This window comes from Rhyacophila brunnea, unplaced genomic scaffold (assembly GCF_057557595.1).
Source record: "Rhyacophila brunnea isolate RB1 unplaced genomic scaffold, BYU_Rbru_1.0 scaffold_20, whole genome shotgun sequence".
NCBI lineage: Eukaryota > Metazoa > Arthropoda > Insecta > Trichoptera > Rhyacophilidae > Rhyacophila > Rhyacophila brunnea.
Window position 1 is genome coordinate 20143258 of NW_028232860.1, and position 16630 is coordinate 20159887.

A 16630-nucleotide genomic window follows, 5' to 3' on the forward strand; every position below is an offset into this window, starting at 1 on the left:
GTATGTATCGGGATTTATAAATTTAAAAAAAGTTATGGGTTTATATTATATATTTGATTAGTGTTCTGATAGAAAAATAATAAATTAACATAACAATATAAATTCTTTCTTAAAAGTCCCATTTTTAGGGAAAATCGAATCGTATCAAAAAGTGGCAACCTTAATATATTGAGCCGCGCAAAAATAGGTATCCAACATTTCAACTTACCTACGTGTTATTTGGTACATGAATCGATTTTGTTTTGGTTTAGGAAGCATTTTATAATATCTAATGATTGCTTATATGAATTTGATCATATTAAATAAATTTGTACTCTACTAAGATCAATGCTAATATTATAATATAGGTGGGTCCCAATCCCACCCGGGTGAACAGAGCGAAGGCCTCCCCAAATGTACTTAATATCTACTCTGTTGGTTGTAATCAAATAATCAATTGTTATTTTGAACCGTTTTGATGTTCAATAATGTATTGCAGGAATGATACCGATTGCAATATAAATGGCTGTGTTGTTACAATTATGATATAAATTAAAATTTTAATGGCATGTTAATTAATAAACAAATAATCATTAGGAACAGGTCATAGTAATATTTAAAAAAAAAAAGTTTTTGCATGCGATGTACCTATTATTAATTTACTCCTGTTAATATTTAGTAATTTCAGTGAACCAACACGACGTCGTTTGTGCGAGTAGGTATACGCTCATGCGCAGAAGTTCTACCTGGAAAGTTAAAATAGGTAGGTAGAATCTACCTATAATAATATCTATTTATCGTCCGATAGCGGATTCGCTTCTGCCGGGGAACGTTATTGCGAACGCAGGAATTTCATAACAACAATATTAACGCACTTTTCAAATCTATACTTAATCCAAAATAATAAATTAATTGGTATACCTGTTTATAGGTACATAACAGTAATTTATGAAATATCATACCTACTTCATTAATAATCTGTTGACAAAATTTAAATACTATTTTGATTGCCCGCAAAACAAACCATAACCAAAACTACATAACCTAAATTACCACATAATAAAATAAAAACTATATAAAATAAAAAAATATAGTATTAAGCTACCTACTTTTTTCATACGTATAGTTACAGTTAGGAATTTAATAGGTATTTTTTTTACAAAAATGAAGCTCCATTTTTAATAAATTTGGGTAGACCTAAAATAATGAATTTTTTCAAAAGACGAAAATTTAATTCTATTAGTAATTTAATTTACAAACTACCTTTTTTAATGATAGCATGATATAATACATAGTTATAGATAATTTCTAAATAGGTAGGTACTATATACCTATTTTATAACAATTAAAGTAGGTGCCTTCCTAATGAATAATATTATTATATTCAAAGCAAGGCAATCGTAACTCTGGGTTGAAATGCATAGATACGATGCTAAAGACTCCTTGTTATAAAATGTAATGTAGGTAATTTCCATTTGAATTTTCCCTCTCAGCATTTAAATATTTGCATGCAAAGACGTCACTGCGCAAGATTGCAAATAAATGCCAGCGACGAGGAGCGGCGCCTTTTTTCAAAAATACGACCACAGGTTATCTTCTGAGATAAGGACAAAATACTAACTAATCTCAATAATATTCCGCTGCGACATGTTTCGAGACAGTGCACATCACACTGCATTCAACCAGAAGTTTATATTTAGATAATTACTGTAGATTCTGCTTTAAAATATAAGTATTTTATTATAATATTCCAGCTAGGCCTTGTTATATAAAATAATAATAATGTCAGAGCTGTGTGGGGCTGTTTTTCACCCATACGCAGGTGGGCAGAGAGAATATTGCTAACCGAGCTTCGTTCACTCGAAGCCTCCCGAGCGGATCCGAGCTTGCCCGAGCGGACCGGTCCCGAGCCGAGCGAACGCTTTCAGAGCTAGAAGGTCGTATCGTTTCATACATTTAAAATGAAACTAATTTCAGTATGGCTTTTGCTTAGATGTTTATATGACGTGTGTCGCTTGAAAGTTCGTACTACGTTATTTGACAGTTCGCGTGTGTCAAAATTGTGAATCTGTCATGGTTTTATTATGGAACAATGTTTTTCGATGGTGATAACTTATAAAAATGTGGGGTGATATACAGGTAAGGTTGCCATTATTATATCGACCGTTTATTTCACTTTATCGCTCACAATTTATCACTATAGAAATATTCATTCCAACTATAATCGTCTTGAAATATCAGTAGGATTTTTCCTGTGAATACAGTAGATCGATAAAGTTTATTGAAACTTCTAAATCTAACGTATATTGGCGGTACAGTGAATTTTAAAAGTATTGTTTAACAAATATTCGAACTTGTGTAGTGAGAGGTGATCGGTCAAAAGTCCACATCTTATTAGTTATGTTATGCTTTATCCATGAAGAAATCTAAGTGAAAAGTTTGTGCTTACAGTTGTAGATAGTTCGTCGAATGGTGATTTTTATTTCTATTCACTTGAATATTCCTGCTTCAGTACAGTTTTTCGCCATATTTCACACATAACTGACTAGTGAGAAACTAGCATAGTGATAATATGAGAGTTGTATTCTCTGTGTAGGTAACACATTTAAACAAAATTCATTAAACTCACATAATAACGCTTGCCATCTAATTCCATGTAAAAACATCTTTCTTGTTCCTACATAATATTATCTGAATACTTATAATATATATTTATTTAAATATATACATAAAACATACCTATAACTTCATTTTTATTTACATGGTAACGTATTTCCATATAAGTAATATTCTTTTACAACTGTGTAAAAAAGTTTTTAAGTATTTAACCAATTTTTCCCTGTATGTATAGGTATATAAATATTATTTAAAAGTGTCATATAATACTTATAGACTCACATTGAATTCTATCATGCCAAACATTCATGTATAGTAGGACAATATTAGACCATTTATAATTGTTTTAATTAATATAAGTTTAAGTGGGTTTTTGTGATTCAGTTATTATTACTGTGAGTCTCGCGTGATAATATTCAAATGATTGGCGCCGAATGTTGTGTTTAATATTGGCGGAAGTGGCCATAAACAAATTACGATTCGAATCTGATTGTTTCCCGCCTGTATGATCTGTCAAACATCTTGCCATGTGATTGGCGGCCAACAATGTCGCACATGTTTTGTTTTCTTCTATCGCCTGTCGAGTTTTAAATTCTAGCGGGTTTCTCCGCCCCCCCCCTCACACCGTGCGGCACTTCGCCCCTTTGGCCATTGCCGTACAAAATATGGAAGGCTTTCTCAAATGTTTTGTGTAATGAGAACCTCCATACGTATCTACTTTTTAATAATTATAATTCAAAATTACATTCAGTTATAGCTCTGTTCGGTTAAACTACGTAGATTAAGATTTCTGCGATTTATGCTATTGCTAAAGTATTGTGTTTATTTAGTAAATTGGAATTGGTAAAAAATATAAGCCTAACATTAAATTAACTATCCTTTATTGATGACTTCGTAGGTAATTTTCTTAACTCATTACGTGCGTCCGACGCAACTATTGCGTTGGCCATTAGATATACTTAGCATGCTATTTAAATGTGGCAATTAATCAGTAATTAACAAGTCCGCGCTGAATGAGTTAACTTACATGTTCAATAAAAATGAAATTGTTTTAATAGGTACTTACCTACATATAACATTTTGGAATTGAAATTATATTTGGGATGATAATAAGTTGTAATTAATATGTACCGCTAATATTATTTGGGCCACATCAAAATATTAACTTCGCACGTAAAATAAATAGGTATCTAGAATGCTTTAGCTTCAGTGGAGTCAAACGTCAATTTTAACATGGTAGGTAATTTAGTTTCGGTGTTGCTATAGTTTGAAATTAAAACAGCTTCAAATGCGCTGGTTTAGCAATGTCTATTTTTCCCTAGAATCGTTTATTCAGCGACTGGAATATTGTGGGCATTCTAGCTATACCTCTATGTGTGCGGGGCTACGTACAAATAATATTTCGCTCGGCCACAACGTTGCAAACGCGTTGCTACTGCCGTTCGAACGTAGCTCTTTGGTGTTAGGAGGTTTCTAATAATCACCATTATTTCTTAGTCATCTTATACATACATTAAATGGTATCTTTAAATCGTTAATATTTCAAACACTGCATATGAATGTAAATTGGCATTAATTTTAGTGAGCTTTAGGTGTTTGATGCTTAACAATATATACCCGTATGTGATGGTATGATCGATTCTCGGTAATATTATCAAATAAGTCTGTCTGGCAAGCGATTCGTTGTTTTTACGTTACATAATATCTGTTTTTTTAGTTTTATTTTCTGAACGTACTTATATAATATTTGTTTTGATCTATTGGATCTTGGTTAAAATAAGAAAGTAATCGTTACTATTCCTACAGCTAGTTGGTTAACCATGATTTTTCAGCTGATCATGTTAATCGCCCAATGAAATTGAAGCTTTTGACATATTTTCATTATTTCGGTACTGTTCGGTTATCAGGAATACAGCGGAAAACACATTTTGAAAATAGCCGATAAACTGGATTATTTGTTAGGTTAACCTAAACAAACCTAACCTAACCTAAACTAACCCAAACTAACAAATAATCCAGTATATCGGGTATTTTCAAAATGTGTTTTTCGCTGTATTCCTGATAACCGAACAGTACCATTATTTCTTATACCTGTAATATGTCAGTTATTTTCGATTATCATTCCCCAGAATTTAGCCAAAAGGCTTTCATCGTCCCCCAATTCGAGAATCCGGCCATTCGCGCATCCTGGGCCTCGCCATCCAACCATGGCAACTTCGGTCTCCTAACACTAGACGACTTCGCATCAAAACATTCCCGGGATGGTCTTTCTTTGGATTGGTATTGAAAATATTGCTTACCAATACATAATTCTCCAGATTCCGATACCTACCGTTTTTACTGCTTATTATTTTATTTGCGAAATAAAAAATACCGCATTATTATGATGACGGCTACGCCAAAATTACGTACACACAAATACATTACGTTGATAATAAAACGAGCCATTGAAGGAGAAGGGGAAGGCGCCAGCTCGCATTTGCTGTGTCTGAATAAGTACGGTATTATCACAGACTTACGTTTTACCGTATCCGTTTCAAACCCTGCTGTGCGCAAGAAAGGGAAAATTTCTCCCCTGTCCAATACTAACCACTCGGAGATTGGAAACCTGCCAGTCCACACTGGCGCTCAGACCTACGTCGATATTTTCGATTATATCCCTTTCTACGTGAGACAGAAAGAGACAGAGCGATATTTTCCAGTCTTTGAGCACACCGCACGAAATTGGAAACCTGCCAGTCAGCTAGCTATTTCTCCGCGCTCGCCTAATATTCCAGCGATCTATGCATTTTTGTTATAAGGTCTACTATAAAGTATAACCTCAGCGTTTCCATGGCAACTGAACAAGCTTCGGGGGCGTTCCCTGTGATTGCTCTATTTTTTAAACGAATGTCTCACATCTTGTGGGCAACACTGACTGGTGGACGTCACTCGCATTGTGAAAACGCAGGAGCGAGGTCGCGAAAAATGCAAAATTAACCTCTATTTATTTCACTCCGCGGAAAACGGATGTGGCAAATTCTGACACGTAATATTGTATCGATCATACCCGGATCATCTATCTATATTAGCTACCTACCTAGGTATATCATTTCAACATGAAACTAAACGATTATTCTCTTAACATGAATCATCATAACTCCTTGCGTATACACTGAAAGGTGTAGGTTTTTATTAGAAAATCTCCTTCAATATTTCTGGTCCTTGTACCTACTACCCCTTGTCGAATTTTATCAATAAACCAGTTCCATGGTCCTAATGATACTAATGACTTCGCATATTATGTTTAATACTAATAATTAGCAATGTTCCAGAGATCCTAATGCCTTTTTTCATTTCTATTACCATACTAAATATACGTTCTATTGTTACCATTCAATGGGAATTCCCGTTGGCAAATGCATGTTGAGGAAATCCGGGAAACCGCAATCATATCCTTATTATGATAATGCATGAATCATCAGAATTTTTGCTATGCTCCTTCACATCTCCAGGATCGTAGCTAGGTAACATTGCCCTACAATTAAAAAAACCCAAAATATTACAGTAATATCCCATCTTTATATTCAATTTGGCGCCCTTCAATTCCCGACGCTCTACCTACAATTTTGTTCCTAGTTACGGACCTGTACTCCTGTGGATCCAAACCAAACTCAATTACGTAGTAACTTTAATATTATTTACAGGGCCTTACAATTTGGTAGGTACACATGGGGGCGGTCCGGTACTCCAAACATGGTAAATTCTGAATTAATTAATAAAAATGCCACAAATCTATACAATGAGATGTAACGTACAAATAAAAACCCTCATCTATGAAGGTGTTATAATAATGATGGACTTAGATTTAAAAAATATATCAATCCATATCTTTATAATAATTATTATAAAATAGTCAACAAAATCTATGATAATAATCAAACAAATTCACTGAATGAGCAATGATTACTCTTAATTATTCAACATCTTGCTATTTTCCGACGTTTGAGTCCCGTTAAAAGGTCAGTGTTTTGAAAACTTATACTTATTTTTTTTTAAGTTAAGTATATAATTTGACTGTTCGCCCGTTAGGTTGTCATTAAAAAAAATAGTAAATATTGTTTGATGTATGTCATCTACCTAGTTCTAATTATTGGCGCAAAAATTTGTGATATTCTAAATATTCAAATCTAAATCTATTGGCGCCGATTTCTGCCCCCACGTCTTTCTGCGCAGGCAACTTGTTTTCGTAAAAATGTGCATGCGTACACATAGGATTCGATACGAAAGCCAAAATGTTGCGCAACTTGGTGTCGCGAAACTGTTTATTTTTTTTTGTTTAATTTTGTTTTGGTGTAGGTATATACTGCTTACTGCTCGCACCTCTCACCGGTTGTTGATAATGTGTTACGTGATACAAGCTGTCATATAAATTTATCTGCATAACACTGCAACATTCGTGAACCCTAATCATGCTGTATATAGGATGAAATCCCAATCACTCATCTGTTTTCCTCCTTGGATCCTTGTAGGTATGTCGATACTACATAAATATTATAATGATGCTTTTATATTCTTCTTCAGAAGAAAAATCGTCATATTCGGGTTTATATTAACACTATAAGACCTATTCTTCAGAAAATGTTCATTGAAACTTGTTTTTATTTTCTCAAGCGTGTTGTCGTAATATTATGTTAGGGGCTGTCCATATATGACGCCACGCACTAAGAGAGTGCGGCTTCGACTTAATGTGTTTGGTTTTGATTGGATGAATTTGATTATTACAACTTTTCATATCTCTGTGTACAAAATATCTGGGTGTTTTTCTTCTTAAAACTTCAAGTTTTGCGTATGGTATTTTGAAAGCTCTCTCTAAATTTCGTGAGAGACCTTATTACCGTTCCACTAAGTACATGAAAATGCTTTAATCAATATTACAGTGCGACTTGTATATCAAGTCTTCTACGTCACCACGGTAATTTATGGAACTAAAGCCCTCCCCCGCATTTACTTTCCCGGCTAGTACATTCCCAGCGGCCATAATTCAGTGACTAAACCTTTGCTGAAACAGACGAAGATCATTATTTCGAAAGTATAAGTATTATGAGGAGTGAAACAGAGAAGAAAGCTTTTATTTCCTCCCGATAGTGCTAGAAATAGAGTATCTGCTATGACAAGTCAACACCCAGCACGAGCACGTGATGTAGAAGAAACTGACATTTTACACTCATTCAAAACCTTTATCTCCAGCGTCTACAATATATTTTGATTACATACCATTCATATAGCCATCAGTTTATTATTCTTCAGATGGTTTCTGACATTTGTTCGCAATGCGTCATTAAATTGTTGACTACTTGCTATCTTCATTGTATGCATCAGTCACAGATCCTCGCAACAAATGATAATTCATTATTATTATGAGCAAAACTTCATTTTCTGATTGCACACATTTGAAAATGCGCGCGGGATACAGCAGAGGTGTGACATACATACCTACAACAAGAACAGGAAAATAACATAATAATATAACAGTTCGAGTAGGTATCTAGTTAGAAAAAATAACGTAAAGTATTCATAACTATACAACACTTACACACAAATCTATAAAACATTGACTGGATATTATAGATAACCTTTTAAGACCGATGTTAATTTGTTTGTGGGACTAGGTGCATTAAAATCAATACAATAATAAATAAACTAGACGTTTTATAGTAAAATTATGAATAAATACCATATAAGTGTGTTGCCATGGATACGTATCTTATTTCGTATGTATGATTATTTTAGGACTTTCAGCGCGAAAACTATTCAAATTACATGGAAAATAGGATCCATACAATCTTTTCCCATTACCTACAACATTATTTGACAGCAATTCTAGAGAGATTTTAGTATGTATTGTTGAATTGGTAACCATAGAGTGGTTAATAATATTCATTCTGGCAACCGTTACTGCGTATTCTTCCTCTTCTTTTCCTCTTATATCGTACTTATATCTTACTCTGTGGTATACAGTCTTTCAGCGTCTAAATCCGGTTGGCTTGAAGAACAGGCAAGCCAGACTGAAATTCTCTTCAGCCGTCCGCAGCATGTGAACAAGTCAGGGACCTTATGTTAGAACTTGCGAGTTGTAGTCGCCCGGTCGACATGACGTCATATGACATCATTATGACGTACTACCGGAGTGATCATAGCATTCGAGAAAATAACGCTACTAAAATAGTGGCGTTATCGGCACATAAATGTCTTAAAGAAATTAATTCCATGTTATGGTGAAACATTAATATTTTATTTACTTTTAACCCATAAATAACCAAAGCAATACAACATTGCGTACATAATTGGGAAACACCTCAGAAACATACCTATTAGAAAAATCGTTTAAAAAGATAGTGTTAGGTGGGGACTCGATCTCGCATCCATTAGATTCCGACCAATGTGCTTTAACAATTTAGCCACCTGCACCCTACGATGTGACGCCCGCAATAGTATGTTTTTGAATTATGTATGTTTAACCGGTTAAGTGCCCAAAGCGTCATTGGACGCCCCAATTACACCAATTCTTATGTTAATTACTATCAATTAACTAATTGCGGCATAGAAAGGATTAATAAAGAATGTTGCATTCTTGAATCGCATTAATTATTTAGTTAATAGTATAATAGTTTAAAAAGTATAAGATTCTAAATACCTGCCTATTGAATCATTTAAAAGACTCGATACGAATAATATTGTTTGAATGGAAACGCGTATGGTACTGCTTTGGTATATGATATTATTTCGAAGCAAAATCCGAGGGTGACTCGTTCTTTTAGGTTGGGGTTATCCGACAACCCCTATCCTAGCAGTCGCTGAGTTCACGAAAGACCCTTCCTGTAAAGTTTTCTCTTTGTGAACATCATAGTATTTATGGGGTACAATCGCTCATTTTACTTTGCTAAGAATATATTGAAAGATATATATAATATAATTTAAATTGTAATTAGCGAACTATCTACTCTGGACATTATGTCGACATTGAATCTTGTTTATTGACTCAGGAATCAGTCAGTGGATCTACTAAAAGACAGCCATTTTATAGATCCTTGATGAATGATACATAAATTAAAACAATATCGACTAACTTTTGTTTACAAGACGACATATATTATTATAAAGAACCAGCTGTTGAATTGAAGGTATCTCATTAAGTTTGTCTTATTCTGTACCTAGTCATTGATTTGGATGCTATTGATTTTCGTCTCCACTCAGTAGTGAAGCTGTGATTTTTGGAAGCCACTGATAAAGGTAGTCGTGGCTACTTTTATATTTTATACTAAGTACTTCATAATAATATGTAAATGGACGCTACACGCATGTTCATTTGCTGGTAACCCGATAAACTGTTCAACAATATGCATGCACTGCAAATAGGTAATTCCCATAGTAGTATAGGTACTTAACGAGTGGTCAAAGCAAATGTGCTCGACTAAGACCATGCAGCCAAAAGCCAAATATAGTAAAATAATATAAACGTATTAATTGAATTAGCCTATTATCAAAATTGTTACCTTCAACATAGGTACATAATATCTACTCGTACATCATTCATTAATAAGAACTAAAAAAAATACAAAATGGCATTGCCACCTGTCAACATTTTTGGATGTGGCTTAGATCTGTAACAGAAATTATTTTAATTAAAACCACATTAATTATACTTTGTTACTGCCTTACCTTTTCCTCAATCTTTCACAAAAATATTGTAATAAACTAAAGTTTAATACTTTTAATAAGTATACCTACTCGATATGCTAGTACTGCACTGTAAGTACCTACCAATATGTCAAACTTAAAATTATGACAGAATCTTATCATTTGTTTTCTTTCACGACCATATTAAAATAAACGATTCCTTTATTTTCTTGTCAGTTTATTTTTCAAATTTAGAATTTGCCTTTTCGTGTATCTCCTTCACCTTACCCCATATAAAACTTCCTTCCTTATCTCGCTCTCTCCTACACATTTAACGTATTTGTTTTCTCTCATACCTATATCTTAGATATAATAGCAAGACAATTAATATATTGAATAAAAAGTTGAATTTACCGACAGTTGACATTGTAGAATATAATGTAAAGTACCTACATAGGTATTCTTCCCGTAATTTGGCAATGATCGACACCACTAAGACTGCATTAGAATATTAGCTGATATTATTATACATATCGAGATATCACCTAAACATGTGATGTTTTTTGCCGGTCAAAATGTGACATATCCACCCCCTTCTTGCGCAATGTCTTTTTTCATTCACAAACAACTGAGACATTTCCCTATACGACGCCCCATCCGAAAATGTGAAGGCATGTCAGGACGGGACTTCGCGGTTATTTTTACCCCGTCATAATGAAGGATGTGAATGCGTCATGCATAGGGTTATCACTTGTCATAATTCAGAATACAATATAATGTACGTATTCTTGCATATTAATTATTAATAATCCTTACTACGTTTGATAATTAGCTTTTACAAATAAGAATTTTGACCACAACTGTGTCTAATACATTATATATTTTTTTGATCTTTATCATAAAAATTTGGTTCTTTTACTGTTAGGGTTTAGTGAAAGCCAGCGGCAAACAAATTTTGAAAATAGCTGATAAACTGGATTATTTGTTAGGTTAGGTTGTCATTCTTGAATAATTATTTGAATAATTTTGTATTGAGTATCTATTATATATTTTTAAATAAGTTAGTTGTAATTGTTACCCACGGTGGCCGCGCGGCTTAAGCGTTAGACTATCACGCCGTGGGTCTTAGGTTCGAATCCTGGGTCTGGCAAGTACACATATTGTTTTTCAATTTGTGTGCGAGTCAGGGTATGGACCTAATAGGTTGAGCAAGTGGCTGACATCCATTTCTCGTAAAAAAAACAAAATCTATTAATACAAACCTTTACCCTGTGGAGGCCCATATGATCATATTAGGATCGGACATGGTCGAAAAAAAAATGTTACAATAAGTGCTGTTTTAACAGCACCTCACGTGGCTGTGTTAACACAATCACTGCTGACCTTTTAATTAATATTTAATTACCACATTTAATATCATGTTAATTATATCTAATGGCCAACTAATGCAAACGCGCCAGTCGCGTGTTTTAAATAGATACGCCGTACCTACTTCCATTCTGATCATTTACAGTATTTTTCTCTATGTTTCATGCTATGGATTATTGTCATAATATCAGACAGCAATCATTAGATAAACGCATTTTGAAAATAGCGGATAAACTGGATGATTTGTTAGGTTAACCTAACCAAACCAAACCTAACCTAAACTAACAAGTAATCCAGTTTATCGGCTATTTTCAAAATGCGTTTTCCGCTGTATTCCGTATAACCGAACAGTACCAGACATTTTATCCTATCAACTTGGTTAGCGTTAGTAATAATTTTCGCTATCCTTCAGAATATTTTCTTGTTTTATTCACGCTGGCAACCCTGTCGTATTTAGCGGTGTGGGCTCGGCATGACGATTGGATAGTGCCTTCTATGCTAGCTGACTCCGAGATTATGTGAGTCACAACTTTGCAAGAATCGGTGACTAAATACTGCTCGCTGCTGTTTGTTGACTGGCCGGACGCGCAATCGTCGGGTAAATTTTATTTCACTTGCCCCCGACGACTCCTGCTGATAAAGTAAAAAACTCGACTGGACGACAACTCTATGCTGCGGCAGTGGTGAAGATTTCAATAATTATATAACAATGCTTCTGATGATTCTTGATTATGCTGGTAAAGCACCAGTTAAATGGATAATTATTAATGTAGTTCCTTACTATAATCCAAAACCATGACGTTTGGTGGATTTACTATTTAGCATTAAATTTATTATAATATTATGTACTATTAAACTTCAATTGATTTCTTCTAGTGCGTCCAATAAACAATAACTTGGGTGGAGATTCTCCACCCAAGTTATTATCTCCACTGGAGAACGGTTTATATTTTGAAGATCAAGGCAGACAGTGTAACTGTATAGTTTACAGTAAGTATTATTCAGAGAATTAAAATGAAGTGGGTCGGTGCCATGCACCTATTTAACCTTCTCGGAAATGGCTCACCGGCAGAACATGCAGGCATAATATAGTTAGTTATCATCTTCCGTCAGGTTTTGGACTTTTTTAACATTACTTACATTATCTGTATTGAACTTTGCAAATTACAAATTCAAGACTTTCACAATATGACATTTGAAAACAAAGAAATATACGTAGTACTTATTAGAAAAACCGTGTAAAGAGTAGATACCTAAATACAACAATTATAAAGATATGGAGTTACGCCTAATGAGTCAAGTAGGCCATATTTTAAGAATTCATAAAACAACATCCACCTCATCCTCACGTAGGTAGAATTATGCCTATTAACAATTGGCGTCACCAATGACTGGTTAGTTCTGTACCTTGGGAGAACAAACGACTGACGCTCCCGATTTCTAGGACACACGGGTCAATAGATACCAAGAATGTTAGATTTCTCGTTTACACCGCGTACCTATCAGTCAGAATTGTTATAATAATATATTGTGTCCAATCGCATCTACTCCTTGATGTGCCTCTGGATGCTACTAGGTAAGTCAAACTTTTGATTGATCACCCACCCATCTTGCATAAAATCCTTTTATTCTTTTAGAGGGTTTTTTTGATACCATCACCGCACGTAGATTGGTTGGACCTGCTGTTGATATCAAGGTCCATCAGTGAAATGATAAGAGCTGATAAGTTTCTGATAATAGTGAAATACTCCTAACAGCGAACGTTTTCCAGTTTCCATTTATTTTCTCGTAAAAGTAATTTCATATGCATACCTATCTACTTTTGTTTTAGTTAGAATTGTTACAAAATTTGCAGACCACTTGTTTCCTCTTTTAAGACAATGGATGGTTTTGATGACTTATATGTAAGATATTATTTTCCTTGGGTCAGCAAAATGCTATTTTTTCGTCACAATGTTGTTTTGTGGGACAAAATTTTAGATAATATTTGAGAAAAAAAATAACGAGCAATATCCTATGTACCTACAGACCATATTCTTAAGCAATTTACGTACCTATGTATGTCATCATCATCATCATCATCAGCCTGTATCTATCCACTGCTGGATGAAGGCTTCTCCAAGCTGATTCCACTTCTCTCGGTCCTGTGCGTTGCGTTGCCACGTAGGTACTTCCGCAGAACTTTATCATTTCATCGATCCAGCGGCCTCTCGGTCTACCTTGCGGACGTTTTATAACTCTTGGGTACCACTGGATGACTAGATTTGTCCAACGATTGTCCCGTCCCTTCTTCGATCTATGTGTCCAGCCCATTTCTATTTGATGCCTTTAGCGAACTCTATTACGTCGCAAACCCTATGTGTGTCACTTCACATAACATTGTATTGTTCATACCTACCAACCTACAATATTATTTTTTCTTCACCTGCCCGCCTCGATTCAAAGGCTTCTAATCTTTCTTTGGCGTTGTTCATGATTAAACTCCAAAGTTCACAAATTTTATTTACATGAATTTTTGTCATCTTCGGGATATTTATGGCTGTTGAGTCCGTAAAGTATTACTACTGACTATAGACAAACGTGGCACATAATTCTGAATTATGATTGTAGTGCTAGTTATTAATTATCTTCGAATGCAATACGGTAATACCTATGTTCTTAATAATTTCGTCCAAATTATTACTAAGTATGTAGTATTTCAGTATGCAACAATCATAACTAGCACTACCATCGAAGTTTACAGTTTTGTGTCATGGCCTGACCGTATAGTGGGCCTTGGGTCCTAATTAATTATTGTTATTTCTCTAAACTTTATTCAGATACGCGTCTACTAATAATTTAATTTAATCCATTAAAAGTTGGTGATTCTTCATTAATCCTAAAACATGCATAATACGTATCACAATATAACTATCGTTACTAGGTACCTACTTAACTCCTATATAGTTTAGTTCATTGAAAGAGCCCATTTTATACCAAAAGAGTACCTACTACATCAATTTTTTCATTTTGATTTTTCCTAACAATTAATGGCAAAAGATTCTTAGTACAAATCTCCAACCCATACTTTCATAATAATTTAGTTTAGTACATGCGTACTTACCTACATGGTTCATTTTCGTAAAAAAGCCGCTGAAATATTATTTGACTGATCACTAATGATCTCTTACCAACATTAAAATAATTAAAAGCAGCTTTGCGATACAATCAAAGTAAATACTAGTTATCGGAAAAACTTTATATTAGGTACTTGCCTAATGTTTTAATGGTTCATTAAGTTGCCGGTAATGGTATTTTTGTCAACGATGTGTTGACAGCTCACTCGGTACAATCGTACCTCTAATGAAAACAGCTGATGTAATGCACGTTCGATTGACGTTTCATTTGACAGCCGTACTCGCTTTTGTTCGAATTTCGAATCGAAGTACATAGTCGCGGGCCGTTTTGGCGCGAACTAGTTTCCAACTTTGTGTACCTACAGATTATGCAGCCCGTCTTCTGATAGTTTCTTAGCAAGCCAGTCGCATCCCTTAGCGGCGCCCGTTCGGACGTCTATCGCCTGGCACTCATATCAGACTACAACCCACGTGGTTTTCGTGTATATAAATGCATACCCACAGTAAAACGTCTTGCGTACATAACCTCAAACTACGAATACAACAAGGGCTTATATAAACACATACATCAACTGGAGTGACGTCAGCACTCCCTATGTGCGCACGAACACCGACGAACGTAGCTATAAAGGTACCGCCTGTGTATTCCAACCAGTATAATCGGCGGGCTGATGTACTTGGCATAGCTGTGTAGCTCTAGGTAGGCGGCTTATAGCTTCTTTCTGTTTACGACAACGTTTCTAGGCTGCCTCATGACTGCTCCTTCTCCTTGTCTGCCCCACGCCTCCGTCTCTGTCGCTCTTTGACGTTATCGCCCGTAGCTTTTTATCTTCGACCATACTTGCGAAAAACATTTCGCTATGGGAAAACGCCTCGAAAGTTTCGCATTTTTTGTTTTTGTTTGTTATGTCAGTTTTCCTCTTCCGAAAGCCTCATGCTTTCAGGAAGTGATGTACTTAATAGTAATAATACTCTTAAAATTTTATTCATAAAATAATATCGATTTCCTTTGTTCCACTGGTTTCTGGAGAAAGCTCCGTTCCACGGGCACGTTACGGTGAAAACTGTGCGTGAATTTAGCAAAGATTCGAACCGAAAATTCACGCAGCAGATCCCTTCGTCGGACGACGAGGAAAAATTGGAATAAGTAGACGGTCGTAATAAAAAGGCCGAGCGTCGAGCGTTCGCTCGTATCGCCGCCGTTCATAAAGTTCACAATGGAATGCAGAATGTAACGATTGAAATCCGGTGCCGGCGATACGGCGTCTTTTCGCTTGCAGCGGTCCGCGCTCGCAAGGCGTACGTTTACTTGAACGGCGTTCGCATTCCGTAGATCGCCAAGCGACCTTTATCCTTACGGACTTATTCTTGCCGAGCGAAATTGGTCTCTACCAGCTACAAACACACGGAGCAGCTTGTAGATAAGAGAAAGGCCAACTAACGCGCCACTCGCCACGATTGATTGTCGAGTGGTATGCTTCTATGCGAAAAACGCTCTTTCGGAAAATGATCTTTTTGTATAAATATTTTCATCATTCAAAAAACCATTGGAATACAATATTAAACCATCCAGATGTTTTTTTAAAGTGTTGTTAACAATGTTCACAAGATCCACTAATAATTCAGATGTTTCGTGTTCAGGAATAGTAGTTCGACTCAAAAATTTGACACCCACCAACTACTTAAGTCTTTCACTGCTAAACACGCCATGCGCGTGGCTATTAGATATAATACTTTCACTGCTGACAAGCTAATTACCACATTTAATTATGCTAATTGCTTCACGCCAGGCGTATCTTTAGCAGTGAACGTGTTGTGGTAATAACTAGTCAGCAGTGAATGAGAAACAAGGTAACTAATCGGGATTGGTAGTTTTTCTTCTAAGATACGAT

The 16630-nt window shown here is 35.2% G+C and overlaps 1 protein-coding gene across 2 annotated transcripts in view; it reads left to right on the forward strand.

The window, feature by feature from the left end:
* The first annotated feature begins 1977 nt into the window (after nucleotides 1–1977).
* Nucleotides 1978–16630, forward strand: part of LOC147071352 (uncharacterized) — a 139388-nt gene continuing 124735 nt past the window's right edge. The window contains exon 1 of one of the 2 annotated variants that reach the window (XM_085948337.1): nucleotides 1978–2118. In XM_085948337.1, coding sequence (XP_085804463.1) covers nucleotides 2101–2118 — 18 coding nt within the window. In that variant the 5' untranslated portion in view covers nucleotides 1978–2100. The remainder of the gene's footprint in view (nucleotides 2119–16630) is intronic. The other variant, XM_085948338.1, reaches the window with a different exon arrangement.